Raw genomic sequence first — 27537 nt, 5'->3', positions numbered from 1 at the left:
AAAGTGGCTTAAATTTCGAAATAGTCATAAGAATCGCTAACCAAATTGAATTCAGTCACAAAATCTCCATAAAATTTTATTTTAAGAAAAATTATTATTTTGATGGACGCTAATTTCAGACTTGGGTTCGAACTTTTGAAGCAGTTTTGTCAGGTTCTATGGACCAAATTGGCTGAAATTTAGGAAAAGTTATTAGAAGCATGGTACAAATCGAAATCAGTCATAAAATCTCCATAAAAATGTATTTTTAGAAAAATTATGATTTTTCGTGACGCAAATTTCAGACTTGGGTTCGAACTTTGCAAGCAGTTTTCTCAGGTTTTAAGGGACCAAACGGGCTGAAATATTGGAATAGTGATAAGAATCGTTATCCAAATCGAACTCAGTCAAAAATTCTCATAAAGTTGTCTTTTTAGAAAAACCATCCTTTTTATGGAGCCTTATTTCAGCCTTGGGTTCGAACTTTGTAAGCAGTTTTCTCAGGTTGTATGGGACTAAATTGGCTGAAATTAAGGAAAAGCGATAAGAAGCATGGTACAAATCGAAATCAGTTACAAATCTCCATAAAGTTGTATTTTTAGAAAAATTATGATTTTTATGGACGCTAATTTCAGACTTGGGTTCGAAATTTAGAAGCAGTTTTCTCAGGTTCTATGCGACCAAACTGGCTGAAATAATGGAATAGTGATAAGAATCGTTAACCAAATCGAACTCAGTCACAAAATCTTCATAAAGTTTAATTTTAAGAAAAACCATCTTTTTTATGGAGCCTAATTTCAGCCTTGGGTTCAAACTTGGGAAGCAGTTTTCTCAGGTTCTATGGGACCAAACTGGCTGAAATTTTCTAATATTGATAAGAATCGCTAACCAAATTGAATTCAGTCACAAAATCTCCATAAAATTTTATTTTAAGAAAAATTATTATTTTGATGGACGCTAATTTCAGACTTGGGTTCGAACTTTTGAAGCAGTTTTGTCAGGTTCTATGGACCAAATTGGCTGAAATTTAGGAAAAAGGATAAGAAGCATGGTACAAATCGAAATCATTCACAAAATCTCCATAAAGTTGTATTTTTAGAAAAATTATGATTTTCAGTGACGCAAATTTCAGACTTGGGTTCGAACTTTGCAAGCAGTTTTCTCAGGTTTTAAGGGACCAAACGGGCTGAAATATTGGAATAGTGATAAGAATCGTTATCCAAATCGAACTCAGTCACAAAATCTTCATAAAGTTAACTTTTTAGAAAAACCATCTTTTTTATGGAGCCTAATTCCAGCCTTGGGTTCCAACTTTGTAAGCAGTTTTCTCAGGTTCTATGGGACCAAATTGGCTGAAATTAAGGAAAAGTTATTAGAAGCATGGTACAAATCGAAATCAGTCATAAAATCTCCATAAAAATGTATTTTTAGAAAAATTATGATTTTTAGTGACGCAAATTTCAGACTTGGGTTCGAACTTTGCAAGCAGTTTTCTCAGGTTTTAAGGGACCAAACGGGCTGAAATATTGGAATAGTGATAAGAATCGTTAACCAAATCGAACTCAGTCACAAAATCTTCGAACTTGGGAAGCAGTTTTCTCAGGTTCTATGGGACCAAACTGGCTGAAATTTTCTAATATTGATAAGAATCGCTAACCAAATTGAATTCAGTCACAAAATCTCCATAAAGTTGTATTTTTAGAAAATTTTTAATTTTTTTGGACGCTAATTTCAGACTTGGGTTCGAACTTTGGAAGCAGTTTTCTCAGGTTCTATGGGACCAAATTGGCTGAAATTTAGGAAAAGTGATAAGAAGCATGGTACAAATCGAAATCAGTCACAAAATCTCCATAAAATTGTATTTTTAGAAAAATCATGATTTTTACTGACTCTAATTTCAGACTTGGGTTCGAACTTTAGAAGCAGTTTTCTCAGGTTCTATGCGACCAAAATGGCTGAATTTTTTGAATAGTGATAAGAATCGATATCCAAATCGAACTCAGTTACAAAATCTCCATAAAGTTGTATTTTTAGAAAAATCATGATTTTTATGGACGCTAATTTCAGACTTGGGTTCGAACTTTAGAAGCAGTTTTTTCAGGTTCTATGGGACCAAACTGGCTGAAATATTGGAATAGTGATAAGAATCGTTATCCAAATCGAACTCAGTCACAAAATCTCCATAAAGTTGTATTTTTAGAAAAACCATCTTTTTTATGGAGGCTAATTGGAGACTTTCCATTTTAGCAGTGAGTATTAATTAAAACCGCACATAAGGTTCCCATGGAAGAAGTGCTCACTTCTAAAAGATTTAAGGCGGGTTGTTTCAGAGAAATTCAAATGTAACTTTGTCATCAAATGCCATTTTGTTTTTTTGACAGTTGAAAGATCATGTCCAAATGGACAAAGTTAAATTGAATCAATTGCCAAATGGACAAAGTTCAATTGTATCAATGTCCAAATGGACAAAGTTCAATTGCATCAATGTCCAAATGGACAAAGTTCCAATGAATGAATGTCCAAATGGACAAAATTCAATTGAATCAATGTCCAAATGGACAAAGTTCAATTGTATCAATGTCCAAATCGACAAAGTTCCAATGAATGAAGGTCTAAATAGACAAAGTTCAATTGTATCAATGTCCAAATGGACAAAGTAAAATTGTATCAATGTCCGAATGGACAATGTTCCAATGAATCAATGTCCAAATGGACAAAGTTCAATTGTATCAATGTCCAAATGGACAAAGTTCCAATGAATGAATATCCAAATGGACAAAATTCAATTGTATCAATGTCCAAATGGACAAAGTTCAATTGTATCAATGTCCAAATCGACAAAATTCCAATGAATAAAGGTCTAAATAGACAAAGTTCAATTGTATCAATGTCCAAATGGACAAAGTTAAATTGTATCAAAATGGACAATGTTCCAATGAATCAATGTCCAAATGGAATCAATGTCCAAATGGACAAAGTTCCAATGAATGAATGTCCAAATGGACAAAGTTCAATTGTATCAATGTCCAAATGGACAAAGTTCAATTGTATCATTGTCCAAATGGACAAAGTTCCAATGAATGAAGGTCTAAATGGACAAAGTTCAATTGTATCAATGTCCAAATGGACAAAATTCAATTGTATCAATATGTCCATTTGGACATTGATACAATTGAACTTTGTCCATTTGGACATTGATACAATTGAACTTTGTCCATTTGGACATTGATTTAATTGAACTTTGTCCATTTAGACCTTCATTCATTGGAACTTTGTCCATTTGGACATTGAAACAATTGAACTTTGTCCATTTGGACATTGATACAATTGAACTTTGTCCATTTAGACCTTCATTCATTGGAACTTTGTCCATTTGGACATTAATACAATTGAACTTTGTCCATTTGGACATTGATACAATTGAACTTTGTCGATTTGGACATTGATACAATTGAATTTTGTCCATTTGGACATTCATTCATTGGAACTTTGTCTTTGGACATTGATACAATTGAATTTTGTCCAAAATTTGACATTGATACAATTGAAATTTGCTCATTTGGACATTGAAACAATTGAACTTTGTCCATTTGGACATTGATGCAATTGAACTTTGTCCATTTAGACCTTCATTAATTGGAACTTTGTCCATTTGGACATTGATACAATTGAACTTTGTCCATTTGGACATTGATACAATTGAACTTTGTCCATTTGGACATTGATACAATTGAACTTTGTCCATTTGGACATTGATACAATTGAACTTTGTCCATTTGGACATTGATACAATTGAACTTTGTCCATTTGGACATTGATACAATTAAACTTTGTCGATTTGGACACTGATACAATTGAACTTTGTCCATTTGGACATTCATCCATTGGAACTTTGTCCATTTGGACATTGATACAATTGAACTTTGTCCATTTGGACATTGATACAATTGAACTTTGTCCATTTGGACATTGATACAATTGAACTTTGTCCATTTGGACATTGATACAATTGAACTTTGTCCATTTGGACATTGATACAATTAAACTTTGTCGATTTGGACATTGATACAATTGAACTTTGTCCATTTGGACATTCATCCATTGGAACTTTGTCCATTTGGACATTGATACAATTGAACTTTGTCCATTTGGACATTGATACAATTGAACTTTGTCCATTTGGACATTGATACAATTGAACTTTGTCCATTTGGACATTCATCCATTTGAACTTTATCCATTCGGTTATTGATCCATTTGAACTTTGTCCATTTGGACATTGATACAATTGAACTTTGTCCATTTGGACATTGATACAATTGAAATTTGTCCATTTGGACATTGATATAATTGAATTTTGTCCATTTGGACATTGATATAATTGAACTTTGTCCATTTGGACATTGATACAATTGAACTTTGTCCATTTAGACCTTCATTCATTGGAACTTTGTCCATTCGGACATTGATACAATTGAACTTTGTCCATTTGGACATTGATACAATTGAACTTTGTCCATTTGGACATTGATACAATTGAACTTTGTCCATTTGGACATTGATTCAATTGAATTTTGTCCATTTGGACATTGATATAATTGAACTTTGTCCATTTGGACATTGATACAATTGAATTTTGTCCATTTGGACATTCATCCATTGGAACTTTGTCCATTTGGACATTGATACAAATGAACTTTGTCCATTTGGACATTGATACAATTGAAATTTGTCCATTTGGACATTGATACAATTGAACTTTGTCCATTTGGACATTGATACAATTGAACTTTGTCCATTTGGACATTCATCCATTGGAACTTTGTCCATTTGGACATTGATACAATTGAACTTTGTCCATTTGGACATTGATACAATTGAATTTTGTCCATTTGGACACATCTCTATGTTATTCGGCTGACGGGAAATGTGTTTTAGCCGGAGGACAATCCAAGAATATCTGCATTTACAGTATTAACGAATCAGTACTTTTAAAGAAATTCCAAATCACATTAAACAAATCATTAGATGCAATGGGCGTAAGTATACAGTTTATTTTTACAAATTCCGTAAATTCACATTAACATAACATGTTATAACCTACATCCATGTAATGTTTTTATTTAGAAATTAATATTGAATATTTTCAGGATTTTGTGAGTCGGCGCAACCTGACGGAATTTGGAAATCTGATGCTTGTGGAGAAAAGGAGTGAATTAGAAGGAGGCGATGTTAAACTAAGGTTACCAGGGGTGAAGCAAGGCGACATGGCCGATAGAAACTTTAAACCAGAGGTTTGTTAAATAATATTATAGAATCAATCAGGCTCTTTTAGATGCCATTTTCTTTTTTGTTACATTAGCTCCACATAGGAGGCCCCGAGGAAAATAATTATCCTCGGGGCCTATGTCATCTTTAGGATGCTGTGTGGAGGGTATTTTTAGTAAAAGAAGGAGAAGGAGTGTGTCCAGGAGTGACAGACATATGAATTTGTGGTTATCGTGGTGTATAAATGAAAGATCTCTCCAACTCAGGTATAGTGTTTATTTATAAGTTGAAAGCTGATTTACACTCACAATATTTCACGTTTATTTATGCACAAATACTATGGAATGTTCGCGAAACTAGGTCGTAGTACTCGTAGGTAGCAGCTGTTGACGATAGTAAATACTGAATACTAATAATTATGCTCGCTGCGTCGGGCTTATTTATATTGTTCGGCTGGTGGCAACAGCAGGTAGTTAAATGGCAACTAAATCGAGGCCACTCGCTCGGTCTGGCCCTTTCCCGAAGTTTCGGCGGCGTGGCAATTATGCCTAGGCGGCAGACTTGAACCTTCTGGCGAGTTCTCATAATGTGAAAGACCGACTTGCGATATTATTGTCGTCGTTAGACAAGTAGGTGCTTGTAGTACGTAGGTTGCTCTGTTTTGATTTCGACTGCGAGTACGTACCTAAGTAGCAAGTACGTACCTAAGTAGCGTCGAGCTGCTTATTATTAATGAATTAATCTGGATTCTTCTGCTACAAATTCATGAATGCGTTGTTCCGAAAAAGCCCTGTTGGAGTGGTCAAAAGTTCTCCCTCAACCAGTCTCCTGATCTGGCCCACCATGCGTTTGGTGGACAGACGCGTCGCTCGCCAAGATCCGGATAAACCTCATCCCATGAACCCGGCAAGCCCTGTTAAGTCACCAAACGAACTGCTTGAGGTGACCTATGACAGATGTGTCGGTTATCCAATAAATGGTTCCGGAGCGGCGGTACCCATACCCGCCTCCCTAATTGAAATCCCTGCTTATTTCTTAGTTCTGTTCTGCACGATATCAGCCTTATAAATTTAATTTTATAGCAATGTAAATTATACTATTTTTAATTTAATCCTTTCAGGTGCGAGTATTCTGTGTACAATTCTCTCCCACTGGTCAGAGCTTCTCAGTGGCTACAACAGAAGGATTGATGCAGTATTCCCTGAACACAGGTGGAGTGTTCCAGCCGTTTGAACTTCAGCTCAATGCCACTCCTCAGATGGTGAAGGAGGCCCTCAATAAGCAGGAGTGGACGGAGGCCTTGATGGCCGCTCTGCAGCTGAATGAGATGAAAATCATTCAGGAGGCTGTTGAACGAGTATCTATCAGTGATAGTAAGTTTGCACAAACAGTTAATACTTTTGTATACCTATGGCTGCAAACCATCCCAAAATAAATCGAATCATTACAATAAATCAGTAACAATAGTAGAATTACATAGTGCTGTCGCTGTCACTTCCGTCTACTCTTATGTCGAGTCTAACTCGACATTTTAAAATATTTAAAAATGTTTAAATCTGATTTATTATATCCGAATTCTTTGTAACACAATCTAAAAACGTCAAATTCTTCATTAATTATTAATTATGAATTGGTGGCAGATAAATCAATAGTAATTAAGGACAAGCAAAGGGTTACATAAATAAAATTACACTGTTTCACATTACTTAGTATTTTCCATGCTCTGGAACAGATCTTTCCTGTTTGTTTCTTAAAAACCATCTATAAATGGAATATCACTAAATTATTATACAGGGTGTCCAGGGGTAAAGTGCGCTGACTTCGGTAGGTGATTATTTTACATGATGGTACAAGTAAAATGTATAAATAAGTTTTTTTAAATTCCAACTTTTTTTCCCATAATATTTTTCTGTAGAAGATTATTTATTTTCCCATATAAACAATTCAACTTTTCCCGCAGACACCTTGTTGTAACATCGAACTTGCAACCGATTTAGTTTTTAATACAAATAAATTAATTATTGTTTATTTATTAGTTTTTTTAATTTATTTCAGTCCAGCTTACTATTGCAAGTCTTCCCGATGAATACTTGCACCGGCTTCTCAAAGCGATTTCCACTTTGTTTGAGGACAGCCGCCACATAGAGTTATACCTGCATTGGATCAGCTATGCGACAACAATACACAATTCTCGTCTGCAGGGAATGTTCGCTATGCCCACACTTCTGGCTTTAGAAAAAACACTTTCTAGAAAATATCAACAGCTGTCTGAAATGTGAGTTCTTCCCGCACAATTAAACAGATAATATTTTGTTATTACTTGCTGACTCGATGATTGAATGCTTGTCTGTCGAATGGAGGCATCAAATGTTCATTTTTCTGAAATTGTGAAACTGGTGAAATTGACATTTGAACCCCAGATCTTAATTACAAATTTGTCTTTTTTTTTACAGCTGCGATTTTAACAAGTATACAATGCAATACATTCAGGATCTCGGGAAACGCAATCGACAGAATGAAGAACAAATGGAAGTAGATGAGCACCATTCGGGAAGTGAATCTAGTGGAAGAGGAACTGCTGATTCGGAGAGTGAAGAAGATGATGTTGATGAAGAATCTACTTGAATAGGCTACTTGCATCTTAATTAAAAAAATATATGAAAAGGCATTATGTATTGTGTAAAAAACTAAACATAAATTATATATTTTTTTACTTCTCAATCTCTATCTAGTATTTTTATTAATTTTATTAACCTGTTGTGTTTTTATTTTAAATTTTTTTACCATAATTATATCCAGGTACAACCTGGGTGAGCTTTATTGAAGGGAATTTGCTCCTCTGAGAATATTCTTAAATATAAAATACTAGGTGTGATATCTTAGATAGTAGTTTAAGAGGTTACTTATAGATGGCATTGGTAACAATAAGGCCATTCATACAAGGAGATACTTACAAGCGACTCGAGTTTGTCGTGTAGCATACATGCTGCTCGTGAGTGTCCTTCATACTATTTTGCTAGTGTTCGCACACAATGTTACGCATTGACTATTGGTTTGACGTCACTTGCACGCTGCTGATAGTACTGGTAGCACACTACACGTCTTGCATTCGCATCTACTACTCGTTTGTCAGAGATGATGTTCGAACACGATTTGAATGTTAAATTCATTCTGGAGGTAGGAAAATATCCATGTTTATATAACTATAATTTACCAGAATACATGTTGTGGATTGAGGTTCGAAAGAAAAGTCAATTTGACATCATTCTCATGTAGTTCCTTGGTGGCGACAAATGTCCTCCAATTAACATTTATTTCGTTGTTTGGATGAACCTTAAATCATCTTTATATCGTTTTTTATGCTTGTAAATATGTATGAAGACGAACAATATTATTGTCTTCGTCGCTAGAGTCCCTTGACATTGTATTAATTCCATGACTGCACTTAAAGAATGATCAAGTTCAGTATAATTCAGGCAGTGCCGTGTAAAGAAACCAGCTTTAAAGAGTAGCATATATTGGTAGGTTGCGTAACAGTCTTGTAAAAATCTTTGCGTACGAAGAACCAAAAGCTGTCTATAATGCAGGGATTGAGAGGTAAATACCATTGGAAATTATTAGATGTTGATTATTTAAAAAAATTTGCGAGACAACCCATAGATAACACTAAAAACGAATTGTTTCACAGAATTGGAAAATTCATCAAATTTCAATGTTAAAATACAAGTCATGGGGCGGTTGTTACGCCGTTTTTTATTTATTTTTATTTCAAAGAAAATTTGCATTGGATGATACATTTTGAATATTATTTCAACCGCCATGTGATGGATGCCTCTGTTATGGCGAGTGAATTTTACAGATTGAAGATTTTAATATTATTCATAATTATAGTGAGTTATACAATTCCGATTCAGTTAATATTTTATGTGATAAATAATTAATTAAACATTGACAAAATTGACTTCGATAAAAACAGAACGTAAATAGGAAACTTATAAATTTGATGAATTTTTCAAATTCTGTGAAACAACCCATCCTTGTCTAATACATAACTAATGATATCCACATAAAAAGCAATATTCTAGATAGTTATATGAATGTTTCCAATTAGTAGCATTATTTAAAGTAGGGTGATGAAGTTTACATGGGCTAAGTCTGTGTACTTAATTCGATTACAAGGCTGTCCGCTGGGAAACCTTAGAAAAACACTTCAATGTTTGTATCGATGAATATCCACTGTCATTTGTGCAGCTAACCTACAAACATCCAAAATGGTTGAAGGTATGGAAAATTTTCATTAACTTTCTTTGCAAATATTTAAAATTGAATAGTTATAAGCATTCAGATGGTGAAATAAAATACATTCTGAAGATTTTTTCATAAATTTATTGTGGTGTGTGTTGTTACATTAATTTACTTTATTAAAAAGATAAAAATCAGACGGTACTAGGTAGTAGCTCATATTAACTAATAATCTTCAATTGATTGTTAGTGTAAACTTCTGATTAGTGAAGACGTTCACTTCATACTTACATTTATCTAACGGCTTCCGTGGCCGAGTGGTTACAATCCTCGGCTACGAATTCGGAGGTCGCAAGTAAATTTTCTTTGATTACTTTTTTTCATTTTACAATTTATCAATTAAAAATAATATATTTTTACTATATTTAAAATATGTAAAACCACCGTTCAGAATTAAAATGTTGCTTCAAATAGCTTTGTTTGGTGACCAGGTCTGAATAGCCAGGTAGGTACTTCCCAACCTTCTTCTTCCCCATCACCTTCCCTTCCCCACTACCTTCCACCTCACAAAATACGCCAATTGCATATGCCGTAGTCTCACTGGCTCCAAACGGTTGAGATAGTTGAATAGTGACGTGTTTATGTATATAAATCTGTTTGGCAGTGATGGATCCAGGAGTGGCAAAGACAGGGGCCTATAAATACGAGGATACGACTGGCTATATCGGGGAATGGAACTCCCGAGGACAGAAGCACGGGATGGGACACCTGGTGTTGCCAGACGGTACTAGGTACGACGGAGCCTTTACTAATGGACTGTCTTCCGGCTTGGGTGTTATGACATTCCCCGATGGTGCCAAGTAAGTTTTAAAGTTTCTCGTACTAATAAACTGCCCTTAAACTTGCGTAGATTTCACATTTGTTTTTCATACAATAATTATTCGTTATTGATGACTTGTTAACAGATCACAACTGCTTTTGTTATCAGATTGTTTTACTGTGTGTGCATATTTTCGTTATGTCAATGTTTCTGTTTCATATTATGATTCTTAAACCTTAGTATTAAGGTATGTCAAAAAGCAGGAACCTGCCAGTGGTAGTTTAAAGGAGTTGACTGTAAATAAATTTCGTGTTATCGAGATGGGAAGTTTAGGTTAATAAATCCACCTACCCGAAGTTGGATCTGGTGATGCTAGTCCGCGTCCCACACTTTTTTTTGGTTTATGTGCTCGTTGTACGGAACGGCTATGGGAACTTTTACTTCTGTCATACTAACGAAGTGTGTTGAACAGCCAACAGCACTTGTAACTTTAAAAAAGAACTACGGTCCAAGTGAATATTTTTCACATCAACGTAAAACGGGGTTTAGAAATTAGTGCCACTTTCTAAAAGGAAATAATCCTACATCATATTCTAACTACCTCATTGTTTTATATTAGCGTGTAGAATGGCCATTGCATGGAAGTTTTTTTTTGATGTAGGTACATAATGAATTTATCAATGAAGCAATTTTAAGATGTTTAACTTCTCAAGCGCCAAAAGTACCCATTGGATAAAAAAATTGTATCCCTTGAGCGCTGGCGTATCCATATGGATTAGTTGACAGGAGCTCGGCATTCCGAAGTTCAATATAAATTAATTAAATTGAGTGGAAGAAACACACAGCATTAGCAAAAAAAAAAAAATTATGATAATTTTCCTGTAAATGTCAATTATCAAATTCTGGAGTCAAGCATAACCTCACACTGAATGTTCTAAAATTTTTTCCAAATCGGTGTTACTCAGTGTTGCCACAGTAACGTAAAATTTTAATGCCATTTTATTAAAATTCTAGACTTTCTTGGAAGACTTTATGTTGGAAAACGACTCAAGGACTTTATTTAGTCCTGGTGCGGTCACGTATTGTTGTTCCAAATAAAGGCAAACAGTCAGTGACAATAGAGTTTGAGGGGAAATGTGACACTATTAATAATTGGCCCAACCACCAGCTGATTGTAATCATGTTGTGTTTGTTTGATTAGATTTGAAGGCGAGTTCATGCAGGGGTGGTTCCACGGCCACGGGGTGTTTTGGAGAGCAGATGGAATGAAGTACGAAGGGGAATTCAGAGGAGGGAGGATTTGGGGTCTTGGTAATATTGTCTTTCTTATTTTAAATCTGATAGTTAATCCTTGAAAATTAATCCACATTTAAATCTGACATTGATGTCCAAATTGATAATAATTTACTTATCTATAAAGGATATTATAATCTATCTGTCTGAAATTTGCATAGTGTTTTTGCTGTGATAATTTCTAAGGTTCATTAGGAACTTTCAGCCCGCAAGATCATTCAATCCCAATATAAGCTGTGTAGCTGAGAAATAACCGTTTAAATAAAAAATAAGATGAGACATTATATTTTATATTATTATTCAATATTTTTTCACTGTGCAGTAAGAAAGTATTATGAAAAAGTAGGTTTTAAAACTCCGGCAAAGCCAGGTATCAAATTATTGTTATAAAAATGATTGTTAAGGTCTAAATTAACACATTAAATCTTTTGGATTGCAGGCATAGTCACATTCAGTGACGGAAGCAATGGATTCCCTAGAAACGAAGGTTTCTTCCAAGACTGTCGACTCATGAGAAAGAAACGATGTGCAGAAATAATTCAGCGTGCACAGAAAGTAGCATACATGGCCAGAGCGCAATGCCAACCTATTTAACAAACAAACATCGTATTATTTATATCTGGGATTCGTAAATCATTCCTAACTTATATAAGGTAGTTATAAATTGTTCGTCTGTTCACAAAAAGTATACCCAATTTAAGATACAAAACAAAAATATTAATTAACTATTGTATTGTTAACGAACTTATACCATGGTCTGTTACATTAAAATTTCGTAATAGTATCACCAGGCTTACCTTGCCAGGGCTCCTACCACATAGCAACTTGACGGACGTAAATATCTCGCTAACGAGGATAAAGAGAATCCGACGTACCGGCCCATAATACAGAAAAAAATGGCGAATATTATAGACCTGATGGCCCGGAACAAAGGTATTTTTTGCAATTGTCAAGGGCGTATAGCTGTAGCATTCACGTGGGAGGGTTGTTGGATTAATTTTTGTTGTGTTTTTCAGGAATGTAATCTACGAGCACTATTTTTTTTGCCTCTATATTATTTACTATACTTACTTGGTAATAGTATAACTAGGCTAATGACTTCTACGGGAGAGCACCTCGACGGGCAATATGAATCTTAGCTAGCCAGAGCAACTGACATACCGGCCCATAATAAACGCAAAAACAAGCAGAATATTTTCAGTTGCATAATATGTGATTGTTATACTAAAATCAGAAACAGTACTTGTTTTGAATGTCAGTATTTTATTTAGAAGTATTTTCAAAACATTTCTCTGGAATCGAATGTACCTAAAGCGAGAATGTTTTTTCAATATTTCTGACAGTTTACATATTTATTTATTTTCGAGTTAGCTTTATTTTTTATTTTTCACATCTTCGTGTGTGCTTTTATAAACATATACACAGCATTTTATAAACAATTTATAAACATATACACAGGTAGATTGTTTGGCAAACATAATCTTTCTTTAAATATTTCAATAAAGTGACAAAAAAGAAACATTAATAATTAATGTTTTATTCCACAGCAAATTCCGGCCTAAAGAAATATGTTTTTGAATATTCTTATTTCATTACTTATAATTGCAGCACTTTTCAAAATTATTCAAAAGGTTATAGAATTTAATAAAAATAAAAATAAAAAAACTGAAATATTGAGAAAGAATGCATCAAAAATGATCAGAACCATTGGTGTAAGTAAATCGTTTTGTAACAAGTTTATCGATTTATTTATACATGTTATCGTTTTAATTTTTTGTTACTACTATTGTTTTCAGCTATCTTTCCACAACCATGATCAAAAAGAACACTGTTTATACCACATTGGAACATGTCCAGAGACAATTAATTTTAAAATCGGAGGCAGCACGCCATTCCTGGTAAAAAAATAATATTTATTTTACAAAATTTAATAATATTTAGATATGTTGTGTTACTCATTTGCCACATCCTAGGACTAATTGATTATTATTTTGTTTTATTTGTTTACTGACATGTTATTTTTCAGAAAGCATGCGCCTCCGGGTGCAAAGAAATAGTGCTGTTAATGCTTAAAAAAGGTAAAGGAATAAAAATTTCTTATCTGGTATTTAAAAATATTTCCCTTGTGAAAATATTTTGCAGAGTTTCACAATAAGTTCTAATAGGTACGTAAATGTTGTGCTTAGATGCAGGCAATGTTTATCACTTAAATATTTTTAGGTGCGGATATAAATACCACGACATCGAGAGGAGACACGCCATTATATCTTGCTGCGTGTGCCGTGATGACCAAAAATTTGATCGATTTTTCCATTTTGGATTTTCTGGTTGTAGCCGGTTAGTACTTATATTTACTTAACGTTAATTATAATTTACCGACTTGCAAACTTATCTGAGGGCATTTTAGGTCCACGGTGTAAGCTCAAGGTTCGAAAGAATATTAAACAAGGTTCGCTCATACATGGTGTAGATCGCTGATTGGTTAGAAAGTCGTAGCTTGAAGTCCGCATTTTACCGGGAGATTTGAATTGACTGCTGTATGACTTATTTATGTATTTACTAACTTACGGGAAGTTAATTGCAAGGAGAAATGTTACAATACAGCATAGGGCACCAAAACACTTATAATAATTAAAGAGAATGTCAAGTGAAGGTTTTGATGGATATGAGTCAATCATACTGTTAATAATTTACAAAATGCAGATGAGATCAAAGTCCGTCCTAAGTTTTTTCTGAAGAAGAAATAATTAATTTTACTACAAGTTCATCGTAAGAGTAATCGCCTCCTTCTAGGCCTAATTTCCATGCAATTCCCGTTAAGAAGCTATGCGGATTGTAATGATTTAGCAAACTATTTCAATATTTACCAAACTATAATGATCTGGATATGAGACAGGGAAAGTAATTTTATTCGTACGAAGAGTCTCAAAAGATGGTAGATAGAAAACGAATTTTATAAAATATATTATGATAAAACTATACTAACAGACCGAGCGATTAGTCATAATAGACCCGATATATTAAAATAGAAAATAAAACATTTTTTAACTTATTTCCACTTGTTTATTTTACCAGTACCGGTTTCATCCTATTATGGACATCTTCAGGCTGGCAATTGAAATTCTTTTGTTACAGAATTTATACAAAATTAGGTACACAATGTCAAGGTAGGTACATATGATTGGGTTATTAAATTACAATGGTTCTTTAAGGTTAATATGTCATAAATAAGAAATAATAATATAACAATGGTCACTTTCAAAAATAATAAAAAATGCTATAATTAATAATAAGTTTTCAAATGAAGCTCATACAATAAAATCAATTAAAAATAAAATTAAAGACAATAATTTAATTATCTCAAAAGCTGATAAAGGGAATAGCACAGTAATTCTACCAAAAAATATTTATATTGAAAAAGTGCAAAATGTACTAAACTCTAGTGATGTAATTTTATTGAATAAAGATCCAACCCCAAAATTTACCGCAGAAATAAATTCAATTCTTAGTACATGCAAAACACTTGTTAAAGATAAATTCCAAAAATCCTACCTCACTGTCATGAACCCCCAATGTCCACGATTGTATAGACAACCTAAAGTTCACAAATTAGATATACCAGTGAGACCCGTCGTAGCTTATAACTCAGCACCAGCCTACAAACTAGCAAAATACGCCAATAGAATCATTAAAAATACTTTAAATTTCAAACCAAAATATGGTATTAAAAATTGTTTACAACTAATACACCTGATAAAAGATATAAATATACCAAACAACGCCTCTCTAGTGTCATTTGACGTTGTTAGTCTATTCACAAGTGTACCTACAGATGAATTAAAAATAATAATCAATAACTACATGGAGAAATCCAACATAAATATTATAAAAAAGAGAGAAATTAATCAAATAATAAATGTGTGCATAAAACAAAACTTTTTTAGATTTGATAATAAATTCTATTTACAATCGAAAGGGTTGGCAATGGGTAGCCCAATCTCTCCAATTTTAGCAGAGATCATGATGGACCACTTAGAAGAGACCATTGAGAGGTTAGTGTCCTTTAAGAATGTTGTTTTCTATCGGAGATACGTGGATGACATTTTGATCGTATGGACTGGTACACAGAGGCAGCTGGATATCTTCATCAAGGAGATAAATCAAATCAATAGGTCGATTCAATTCACTATGGAGATAGGAGGAGATAGAATCAACTTTTTAGATGTAGGAATTAGGATTGTTAATAACAAGTTGGAATTTTCAATATACAGGAAGCCTACATATAGTGATAATATCATCCACAGCTCTTCGAGACATCACATCTCACACAAAATGTCGATATTCCATTGTCTAATCCATAGACTGTTACATGTACCATTGAATGATATAGATTACAATAATGAATTGAATGTTATCAAAGCTATTGCGGTGAATAATGGTTACGATAGCGGAATAATAGATAATTTAATAAAAAAGAAAAATAAAAAACTCACTATAACTTCAATTACATATGGCCTTACACCAGAAAATGAAATTGAAACAAAACAATGGTGTAAAATACCATACCTTGGGAAAGTATCAAATAAAGTTTCGAAATTGATAGACAGTGACAAGAAGTGTAAGACATCTTTTTGTAGCGTGAATTCTTTGGGTAAGATATTAATAAACAATAAGGATAAGAGAGATAAATTGGAGAACTCTGGAATTTACCAAGTGAATTGCTCGAATTGCCCTGCATGTTACGTGGGACAGACAGGAAGAGCAGTATCGACCCGTATAAAGGAGCATTTCGCATGTTGGGTAAATCGAAAGGGAGATTTATCGAACGTAGCCTTGCATTTGCTAGAGAACCAACATACTTTTGACAAGGATAGAGATGTCAAGGTTCTTCACGTTTGTGAAAAGGGACAGAAATTAGACAGATTAGAATTACTAGAAATTAATCGCCTAACGAAGAAAATTGATCGTAAATATGTCATGAATAAACAGTTGGAACATGGTGCTCAGTCACCATTAATATATCCATTGTAATTAATTTTAATAATGTTACCTTAGACTCTGAGGTAACATTTTATTCTAAGTAATTTGCGATGTATGTATTGATGATTATTGAACATTTTGATATTCATGACTTATTTACCTTAAATAACAGTTGTGTAATTTAATTATGTAATCTTCTGATCCTTTGTTACAAACGTTAAGAGTTTTGACATCTCTATCTTGATAGAAATAATTTTTGTTTTCTGGTAAATGCAAAATTATGTTCAATAGATCATAATCCCCCCCCCCCACTTTTTGATTTGCTCAACTAAGGAGGTGTTCTTTTGTACAGTTTGATTCTTCTCTTCCGGATTGTCCTGCATGGTATGCAGGAAAATTCATTATTTTATTTACTAAATTATCGATTATTCTGCTATAGTGACCATTGTTATATTATTATTTCTTAAAATTAAACAGTAACTTTGTGTTTACAAAGTTACTGTTTAATTTTAAATTATAATGTCACATCACAAAGTAACAGCTTCATATGAAGAAATATTATTTCTTATTTATGACATATTAACCTTAAAGAACCATTGTAATTTAATAACCCAATCATATGTACCTACCTTGACATTGTGTACCTAATTTTGTATAAATTCTGTAACAAAAGAATTTCAATTGCCAGCCTGAAGATGTCCATAATAGGATGAAACCGGTAGTGGTAAAATAAACAAGTGGAAATAAGTTAAAAAATGTTTTATTTTCTATTTTAATAATATATAATTCCACCAAGTATAACAGTATAATAAATAAAGTCATAAAAGACCCGATATAGTTTTACATGACAAAATTAAAAAAATAACTTATATCATTGATGTCGCTATACCAAATTCCTGTAATATTCAAAAATCTGTTAGCGAAAAATTAAGAAAATACACAGATTTAGGAAATGAAATAAAAAGAATTTGGCATTCTCAGACTATAAAAATATTACCATTCGTTATTTCGGCTACTGGCATTATACCTAGCTCTCTAATTAAAAATTTAGGCGTATTAGATCTTTCAAAAAATTATATATAAAGATGCAAAAGTCGGTCATTTTGAATACATGTAGGATAACAAAAGATTTTTTAAATATTTATGTTGAGGGATCAGTAGGATTTATAGGCCCTGTTAGAATTTCTACCGAGCCGAACCCTCTGATATGAAAATATCTGGAGTCGGTGAATTATTTTCCCATTTGATCTCTTGTGAGTTGACGTGTTGTTCTTGTATTTATTTTGCTTATATAATGCACTTACATAATGTTGATTGACTAGATCAGGGCTGTCCAAACCACGGCCCGCGGGCCGCGGTTTAGATTATTGCGGCCCATTGAACCTTTTTTTAACCGACTTCAAAAAAAAGTCCGGTTCGGTTACACCGACTACAAAGAGGTCTGTAGGTGTACCCACTGCATATAATAATACTTTATTAACTTCACTTGTATGTATGTTTGTTTGCTTGCTTGCTTGCTTGTTTGCTTGCTTGTATGTAACTCTCCTGCTGCCTTCCTCGGCCCTAGTGGTAGCCGTTTCTCAGGCTCCCTCTCCGGAATAAAAGTTACCTGTTAGAACCATAGTCGGTAATAAAGAAACTACCATTAAATAAATATAGTTTAAAGAAACTAAAAAAACACGCTTTTGTAGCATACGAAACTAAAAAGTGAAAAATAAATATAGTTTAAAAAAACTAAAAAACACGCTTTTAAATAATATCGAACTAAAAACTTCAAAATTATTTTTAAAATAAGCTTAAAGCAATAATGAATGAAAAATGATAGTATTATTGTGAAAAAGCGTCGGGCGCACGATATACGAAAAATATGGCACAAAGCGCCCACGCTTTTTAACAATAATACTATCATTTTTCATTCATTATTGCTTTAAGCTTATTTTAAAAATTATTTTGAAGTTTTTAGTTCGATATTATTTAAAAGCGTGTTTTTTAGTTTTTTTAAACTATATTTATTTTAATTAATAATTGCTTTAACTTAGTCCTTTATTTATTTCGGTAATTTTTGGATAGGGCCTGACATGCTTATTACGAATATTTTTTAGAAAAAAACTTTATATTCGCCTTAATTACTATAAAAGAACACTTTTTGCATTTCGGGCGGCGGAAAATTATGAATTTAAATTTTCAATTGCGTTAACCAAAATTCACTTCGCGAATCGATGCAGCGGCAATCAGCTGCCATTAGGTACGTCACTGTTATGTTGGTATCCCTGATACATTGATTTGTATCACAAACCATGTTACACAAACCTAGCGTAGCCGGTAAACTAGTTGAAAACTGGGATGTTTTTCTTGCCTTGACGCGAGCAGGCGTTATTAAGGGGCACTTTCCTTTGTATCACAAACCATATTGAAGATAGCAACGGTCGTATTTAGCTCTTGAATGCATCAGTGATACCAACATAACAGTGCGTTCCTAATGGCGTCGCGTTGTCGCCACATCGATTCGCGAAGTGAATTTTGGTTTTATGCAATTGAAAATCAAAATGCATAATTTTCCGCCGCCCGAAATGCAAAAAGTGTTCTTTTATAGTAATTAAGGCGAATATAAAGTTTTTTTCTAAAAATTATTCGTAATAAGCGTGTCAGGCCCTATCCAAAATTTACCTTTATTTCTTGTCACATTTTGTATGAAAGCAATTATTATTCAGATTTTAGTTCATTATCTTCTTTGTTCGAAGTTTTAAATACATTAATGAGCAAACTATTTTTCTCGCGACGAAATTCAAACGTTTTGGGTATGTTCGATCACGTCGCTCACATCACTATTGACTCGAGAATTCGGGGAATTCCCCGAACTCAAAATAGGTACCTACCGCGCATCGTTCATTGGGCATTTGTTTGTCACTTGTCATTCAACGCAATGAAAGTTTTGATTGCGCAAGGTTACTCTCAGGTTATTAAAGACTTTTACATTATTTTAAAGTTTGGTATTACGTTGTTCGCTTTGTGTTTGAGTATATTGAACTTTTCATCATGTCTACAAAGAAGAGGAAGTTAAGTGAAGAAAATCGTACATTCAATGCGAAATGGGAGTTAGACTACTTTATCTCCAACAATAACAATAAAATTCAGTGTTTGATTTGTATGCAAGTTTTATCTGTAAGTAAAGAATATAATGTTAAGCGACACTATACTTCTTTACATGAAGAAAAGTATAAAAAACATGTCGGTGAAGCAAGAAAAGTTATGGTGGCTGAGTACAAAAAAAAACTAATACAGCAAACAAGTATGTTTTCAAAAGTAAGTACTGAGAATGAACAAAGCTTGGCTGCCTCATATGAAGTTTCATTACAATTAGCCAGAGCAAAAAAACCATTTAGTGATGGAGTTTTAATAAAAAAATGCGCAGTTGAAATGGCTAAACGCTTTATGCAGCCGAAATTAGCGGAAAAGTTTGAATCTGTTGCATTATCTCATCAAACGGTGGCGCGACGAATAGAGGACATGGGTAATTATATTACAAAAAAAATATGTGATTACTTTGTAGATTGCGAATACTATTCAATATGTTTGGATGAAAGTACCGACCAGACCGATGTCAGTCAATTAATAATCTTTATACGTTGCATTTCCAAAGATTTTACAATCACGGAAGAAATGCTGGATTTAATACCATTTCATGGAACAACTAAAGGCAGTGATATATTTGAAGCGGTTAACAAAACTATAGTAGAATATGGAGGATTTCGTAAGTGTTCTTGTATTGTGACCGATGGGGCAAAAGCTATGACCGGGACAGTGACAGGATTCGCGGGACTTCTAACACAAAATGGCATTGATTGCCCGTTGTTGCATTGTATTATACATCAGGAAGCCTTGTGTGGAAAATCTTTGCGTCAAATGAATGCTATGAAAGTTGTTATAAGGATAACCAATTTGATTAGAGGTGGAAACAGGGCATTGACACATAGAAAATTTAGAGACTTTTTAAGTGAAATCGATGCAAACTATGGAGATTTACTATTGCATTCGGAAATCAGATGGCTAAGTGCTGGCCAGTGCTTGCAACGCTTTTTCGCCTTAAGAAAAGAAATACCTTTATTTCTAAAAAATGAGATATCATCTGACACTTCTGAACTACAAGATAAAATGCAAGATCCTCAGTTTCTGGCTGATCTTGCGTTTTTAACTGATATGACGCAACACTTGAATGAATTTAATTTAAAATTGCAAGGTAAAAACCTCAATATAGCCAACATGTACGGAAATGTGAATGGATTCAGAAGTAAACTGAAATTGTTCAAAACGTCTCTACAACAGCCGGCCAACTACCGCCCCATAGCGATCACATCAGTTCTGTCCAAAGTGATGGAACGTGTGATCAACGACAAACTGCTCACATACCTCGAGAAGAACAAAATTATCAACGACCGTCAATACGGATTCCGGCGGAACCGCTCGTGCGGTGATCTTCTCGCGTATGTGACGCATGTTTGGGGGCGGTGCCTGGAACGTCACGGTGAGACCCAAACGGTCGCACTAGACATATCCAAGGCCTTTGACCGGGTCTGGCACCGAGGACTTGTCAACAAATTGCATTCTTACGGACTTCCCGCATCCCTGTGTACGTGGATTGCTGACTTTTTAAGGGATAGGTCGATTCAGGCGGTTGCTGACGGTTTCACCTCTTCCTCGCACTCCATAAATGCTGGCGTCCCACAGGGATCGGTTCTGTCTCCGACTTTGTTTTTGTTGCACATCAATGACCTTTTGACATGTGCACCGATTCATTGTTACGCGGATGACAGTACAGTTCATGATAGCTTTTTGTTTGACAAGCCCCCAAAGGGCACACAAACTCCAACGGCTCGGAGGGCTTTGAAGCAGAGAATGGACGGTTATCTCGAGAGTATTTCCTCCTGGGGTAAAAATAATCTCGTCGAATTTAATGTTTCAAAGACCCAATCCTGTCTGATTACGTCTAAAAGGGATCCAAATGATAATCTAGTCTCCTTCAACGGAAGCAATCTTCCGAACAGGCCTTCCATTGATATGCTTGGTGTAACTATAAGTGACCAGCTCAGGTACGGGGGCTCCATCGAAGCCAGAGTAAAGTTGGCCTCTCAGAAGCTGGGCGTACTGTACAGGGCCCGCAGATACTTTAATAGTACACAACTGCTCACCCTGTACAAATCGCAAGTGCGCCCTACTGTCGAATTTGGCAGCCATCTCTGGTCTGGAGCCCCAAAATACCTGAAAAAAACCCTTGACTCTGTGCAGAAACGGGCGGTCCGTTTGATAGATTCCCCAATCTTAACAAACGGACTCTTTAGAGCACAGGCGTCAGGTAGGTATGCTGTCCTTGTTCTATCGGTATTACAATGGAAGATGCTCTGAGGAACTAGCGTCATTGATCCCTTCGGCACCGGTGCGTAGCCGGGATACACGCCAAACGCGCGCCCAACATTTGTACACAGTTGACACTTGTCACATGAGAACGGGTCGCTTCTACGATTCGTTCTTAAGTTCAACAGCTCGGCTGTGGAACGAACTGCCGGCCTCTGTGTTTCCTCCCTCCTACAACATGGGACTCTTCAAGACCCATGTTCACTCCTTCCTCTCCACAAAAAGACCCTCCACACAGCATCCCCAAAGATGACATAGGCCCTGAGGGAAATTATTTTCTTCAGGGCCTCCTGTGTGGAGTAAATATAAAAAAAAAAAAAAAAAAAAAAAAAAAAAAATGATTTTTCTTTTTTTTCAAGTTGTAAAGAACATTATTTAGAGATGAAAAATTTTGAAGAATGTAATTTTTTGGACCACCTCAAATACATGGACGAAATAATCGTCGAATTTGAGCGGCGTTTTGCAGATTTTAAAAAAATTGAGAGTGATATAGCTCTCTTTACTCATCCATTAACGATCGCAGTTGCGAGTGTGAAGATTGATTATCAATTGGAACTGTGTGATCTGCAATCAGACCCCTTTTACAAGGGCAGAACAGAAACAGGAATTGATTTTTTTAAGCTCCTCGCTGAACGTTTCCCGAAACTGACGAATTTCGGGCAAAAAATGGGCTCGATGATGGGCAGTACCTACCTTTGTGAAAGTGCATATTCAACAATGAAGTTTATTAAATCGAAATACAGGTCTTCATTGACAGATACTTCACAACCTGTTGAATGCCCGGAAATTCCAAGCTTTTTTGAAAAAAGCCGCGCGCAAATTACTCTCCTGCCTTTTGGTCAAACATCCGTTTAAAAACAAAGAAATTGTTTATTTTGCGATTGTTTTCTGTTTATCAGATAATGTATCTTATTATTCATATATATTACATGATAATATTGTTACAAGTTTTCCCAGAATAGCTAACTTTAACAAAAAAAAAGTGTAAAAATTTTCCCATTCGGCAAACAAATGTAAAAAAAATATATTCATAAGAAAATTAACTGATTTTTTTATTTCTACACAAACCTGAATAAACCCCTCGTGAAAAAAAATAATCCAAAGGTTTTTTCGAAGAAGTAATGCCATTGACACTTCTTTGAAAATGTAAAATATTTTCATTTATTCAAAAAAAAAATCAAACGTCAAGTGTCCACTTAAAAATTTTTTGTGTCGTATTTTATAAGTATATGATAACAATTCTTCCAGATTTCGGTAGTTTATACAACTGTTGTTACTAATAATATTATTTTGTACAAGAAACCTGTAAATAAATAATGCTAATAATAAAATTATTCATTAGGACGTAAAAATTTTGACATTTCTTACGAAGTAAATTTTCATCACTTTTCTTGGGTGAAATATTATAAAAATTACATCAAAATAATGTAGATAAAACTATCTTTCTGATGATACCTCAAATCTATTATTTCCACAATCAATTTATATAAAAAATAATGAAAGAAGTAAGAGGTTACCTTATAAAAATTCGCGACGTTTCTGCATTGTTGTCAATTCGCCCGCTATAAATGGCCGCCGGCATCCGTGTACAGATGTGTTCGAAAGAACAGGGTGACAAAAAAATCATGACTCGAGGAATAAAAATAAAATTTGCTAATATTTTTTTATTAATATTTATTTATTTATTTAAATACGTTTTTTTTTAAATTCAGATACTGTGTGGTTCAAAATAAATAAGAAAAAAAAATCATCATATTTATTTCAGTTTTAGAACAGGTACATGAAACACGTTTTTTTAATCTTTGGTCGAGAGACTGCGAAAAAAATCATTTTTCACATACATAAATTTATTATTATAATATTCAAATTTTTAGACACTGTTTCTGTCCTCCTCAAAAGTGGAAGATACAATGAATGGAAACGAAAATTCAAACAATGCAAAGATGCACAATGCACTTGTTTCAGTAAACATTTTTATTCAAATAATGCACAAATACACCCATTCAATAAATATTTAAAACCATAAATAACAACAACCAGTACCAAATTACAATCACAGATAACAAAATCCAAGTAACAAATGATAACACACATTCAACAAATAACAACCGCAACCAACATTCAAAGAACAATAACATTATAACAAACAATAACATTATGACAAACAATAACATTATAACAAACAATAACATTATAACAAACAATAACATTATAACAAACAACAACACTAATGCAAGAAATAGCGATACAATTCCTGAACTGTAATTATGGGACTGCCACTATTAGGTATGATGAATTTCCTCTTCATGGCAATTTTTAAAATTTTGTATAAAAAAAAGAATCTAAATGGAAAAAAACGATTTGAAAAAATAAATTATAAATGTTCTAGAGTGTGGTATTGTTTAAAACACCCCCCAATGCAAAGGAAAACATCGCACGCTACGCAAATCGTAGAAACATCCTTGCGTATTTTACGATGTGAACATAGTAAGCACCTTCTGCGAATGCGTCGATTCTTACTGTCCATCTTTGGGGTTTCATCTGGAAAATGGTCAAGAGAACGATTTAATCTAAGAGTGGCTCCGACGATGGAAGCGCTCGGTGCGGGTTTAATCAAAGAGGGATAGTGTCGCTCTACAAGCTCAGATGCCAATTTCATCCTGAATGCGCGGTGCAATATTGGCTTCCCTGGGTCTTCTTGGTGAAGCTGCCTAAATATCACCATGCTATTCAGGATGCTGACATTGAGCAGGCGACGAAATACCTTAATGTACCATTTGTAACCCCGCGTTCTCTCCATGCGGTAAGTGGATAACAGCGAATCTTTGGTATCCACTCCCCCCATGAAGCGATTGTACTGGACCACAGATAGAGGCATTTGGTATTTCTCTAACCCTCTTTTACCCTCAACCGTGTCGCTGTTGTGGTAGGTAGACACCATGGTGACAATTTTAATGTCATTCCAGGCAACGACTGACATGTCACCATAGTGTCTACCAATGATAGTAAGCCGTGGCACACTCTTCTTCATGCTTTTAATGATTTGAGGTACCATCTTTCGGCGGCGATTGAGGGTACCGATAAGATCGGTATTCCTTTGTTTCAGGTACCTAGTCAATGGCATGCTATTATAAAAATTGTCCATGTAGAGGCAGTACCCTTTGTCAAAGAGCCCCTCCATGAGTTTGAGTACAACTTTTGAAGTTTTACCCGAAAACCCAAGATGGTTCTCTTCGACTTCTGTATTCTTCCCCGCATACATAATAAAGCGGTACAAGTACCCTGTTGACGATTCGCACAGCTCATAGGTTTTAATGCCGAACCGAGCCGCCTTAGTGCGAATGCACTGCTTGAAACCTAGGCGACCCTTCCAGAGCAACAGGGACTCGTCTATGCTAATATCTTCGTAGGGAGTATACAGACTGGAAAACTTTTCATTCATTATATCCAATAGTGGTTTAACTTTTGCAAGCTTGTTTTGGTAACCGACTTTAGAAATTGTGTTATTGTCAACAAAGTGTAGGAACCGAATTATCAGAAGAAACCTATTACGCGACATTAGAGTCCTAAATTTAGGCATCTCTAAAATGTCTGTTGTCCAGTATTCTGATAACTGAGCTCTGTAACAAATGGACATGTATATAAGCATCGCGAAGAATACATACAGTTCAGCGACTGTAACATCTTGCCAGTCCTTCAGCCTGGAATAAGTTGTTAAATCCAACAGTCCATCCTCAGTGTTCACCTCGTCCAGTGCGCTCCATGCTTGCCTATTGGTCTCCTCCACGATATAGGACATTGTTTCCAAGTCCCATATTTTGGAGAAGATGTCATATGGAGATGTAGCGACTGTCGGAGGGAACACGTCGGGTGATGGGCCAGGTTGAAGGACGGCAAAATGCTCACGCTGACCCGTGAAGGTGGAGAAATCCTCGGACCAGGTGAAGGTCTGCTCCTCTGGATTCTCCTCCTCCCCCTCCTCCAAAGGCTCCAACTCATCCTCAGGAACATCCATATCCACCATTGACGGAAGTTCTACATCACCGGCGAGGGATTCATCCTCGCTATCAGTGAATCCGTAGAACTCCGCAACGATGTGGTCGGTTTCCTATAGACAGAAAGAAAAGAAAAAAAAATATATATACAGCTATGTAAAGCGTCCTTGAGGTAATACAAGACAAAAATGGCGCTGTAAAAGTTAGCCAAGTGTTATTATAATTACCTGAGTATTTGGAGCCCGATGCGTAGAGGAGGTTGATGGTCTCGGGTCAGCCTGCCATCCCGGAATCTGAAACTGTAAACATTAATTGTTACACGAATGTCTTTCAATTTTGGAAAGGATGAAGCGTACAACCACTATAGAACTACTACTAATACACAACATACCGTCGCAATGACTGCAAATCTTTCTTCTGTAGTGTCTTCCTCCGTTGACACGCTTGGAATCTCCATTCTATAACAATAGAAACAATCATGTATATCATTATATAATATAATCATCAATACGCCTGTATTTATAAATATTTTATACCTAAACAAAAAAAAGTTTGTTAGTACTTTTTTGCACACCCTATATAACTGATCTAATTTTGTGATATTTATCACTATTTTTATAAATAAAAAATAATATTTCTAATAAAAATTATTCGAAATAAATATTTCTAATAAATCATGTATTTTTTAAGAACCCTGTACGTCCCATACAAAATTTGAATTTGTAAAAAACGTTGATATCTGCGCGCGCAGCTAGGCGCACGCGCAAATGTCATTTCAAGATGGCCTCTCACACATACATATAAACAGTTCACGTGTATTTGTGCAGGTTTCCGATGTCTCGTATTTATTTAATTAAAAAATATTAACTAAATATTGACGAAACTAGGGCTTTTATACACAATCTCAATAGTTTTCGTTACATAATAATGTACAATCCTTATTAGATTATGCAATATTTACGTAAATATCGATAGAGAAACATAAAAATATTTGTTGGCAGATTTTTAGCGGTCGGAGACATCGGAATATCATTTTTAGTAAAATATTTACTAAATATGGACAAATCGAAGGCTGTGTTATATGTTCTCAATTGATTTATCTGCAAAATGAGATACGAAACAAAGCAAATCACACAATATATGATCCAACATAGCTAGAAATAAAACGAACATTTTTATCACGAAAACATGGCTTATACTTTGACGTAATATTTTGTCGGTTATTTTGAGTTTTCGTATTTTAAATTTACCGAAACACATGCCGTGAACAATAAACTATGTATAAAAAAAACATTACTTACGTTTTATTGATCAATTACTTCGTTTTGGCACTTTAAAATAGAACCGCGATGCGACACCTGCGACCATAAATATACCACTCTCTAGATCGATATCTTCCGGCTTTTTGTATCCAACAGAATTATACAGTACTTAACCACAGATATACAAGCAGTACCTACCGTGCGGAGCAAAACAGTAGACAAGGTAGAGGAAACTCAAGGCCATTTAAAAAAAGATGCGACCATAGACAACATAATTGCTCTCAGCCTA

General features: G+C 34.6%; 2 protein-coding genes across 2 annotated transcripts; both read left to right on the top strand.

Annotated features, from left to right (window-relative positions):
- Positions 1 to 4928: 4928 nt before the first annotated feature.
- LOC149419879 (periodic tryptophan protein 2 homolog) lies at positions 4929 to 7872 on the top strand. Its single transcript, XM_089637561.1, has 5 exons — positions 4929 to 5018; positions 5130 to 5273; positions 6368 to 6620; positions 7303 to 7522; positions 7701 to 7872. Exons 1-5 carry the CDS (start codon positions 5013 to 5015, stop codon positions 7870 to 7872), a joined length of 795 nt encoding a protein of 264 aa, XP_089493687.1. The 5' UTR covers positions 4929 to 5012.
- Positions 7873 to 10155: 2283 nt separating this feature from the next.
- LOC149419878 (MORN repeat-containing protein 4 homolog) lies at positions 10156 to 12196 on the top strand. The gene is made up of 3 exons (XM_089637067.1): positions 10156 to 10349; positions 11511 to 11620; positions 12042 to 12196. Exons 1-3 carry the CDS (start codon positions 10156 to 10158, stop codon positions 12194 to 12196), a joined length of 459 nt encoding a protein of 152 aa, XP_089493193.1.
- The last annotated feature ends 15341 nt before the right edge of the window (positions 12197 to 27537 follow it).

This window comes from Hesperophylax consimilis, chromosome 11 (assembly GCF_061612785.1).
Source record: "Hesperophylax consimilis isolate HC1 chromosome 11, BYU_Hcon_1.0, whole genome shotgun sequence".
NCBI lineage: Eukaryota > Metazoa > Arthropoda > Insecta > Trichoptera > Limnephilidae > Hesperophylax > Hesperophylax consimilis.
This window is presented reverse-complemented; position numbering and strand designations above follow the sequence as displayed.

Coding starts and splice junctions, on each gene's coding strand:
- LOC149419878 (XM_089637067.1), top strand. CDS start 10,156: ATGGATCCAGGAGTGGCAAAGACAGGGGCCTATAAATACGAGGATACG. Junction 10,350..11,510: donor ACATTCCCCGATGGTGCCAA/GTAAGTTTTAAA, acceptor TTGTTTGATTAG/ATTTGAAGGCGAGTTCATGC. Junction 11,621..12,041: donor AGGGAGGATTTGGGGTCTTG/GTAATATTGTCT, acceptor TTTGGATTGCAG/GCATAGTCACATTCAGTGAC.
- LOC149419879 (XM_089637561.1), top strand. Junction 5,274..6,367: donor ATAGAAACTTTAAACCAGAG/GTTTGTTAAATA, acceptor TAATCCTTTCAG/GTGCGAGTATTCTGTGTACA. Junction 7,523..7,700: donor TATCAACAGCTGTCTGAAAT/GTGAGTTCTTCC, acceptor TTTTTTTTACAG/CTGCGATTTTAACAAGTATA.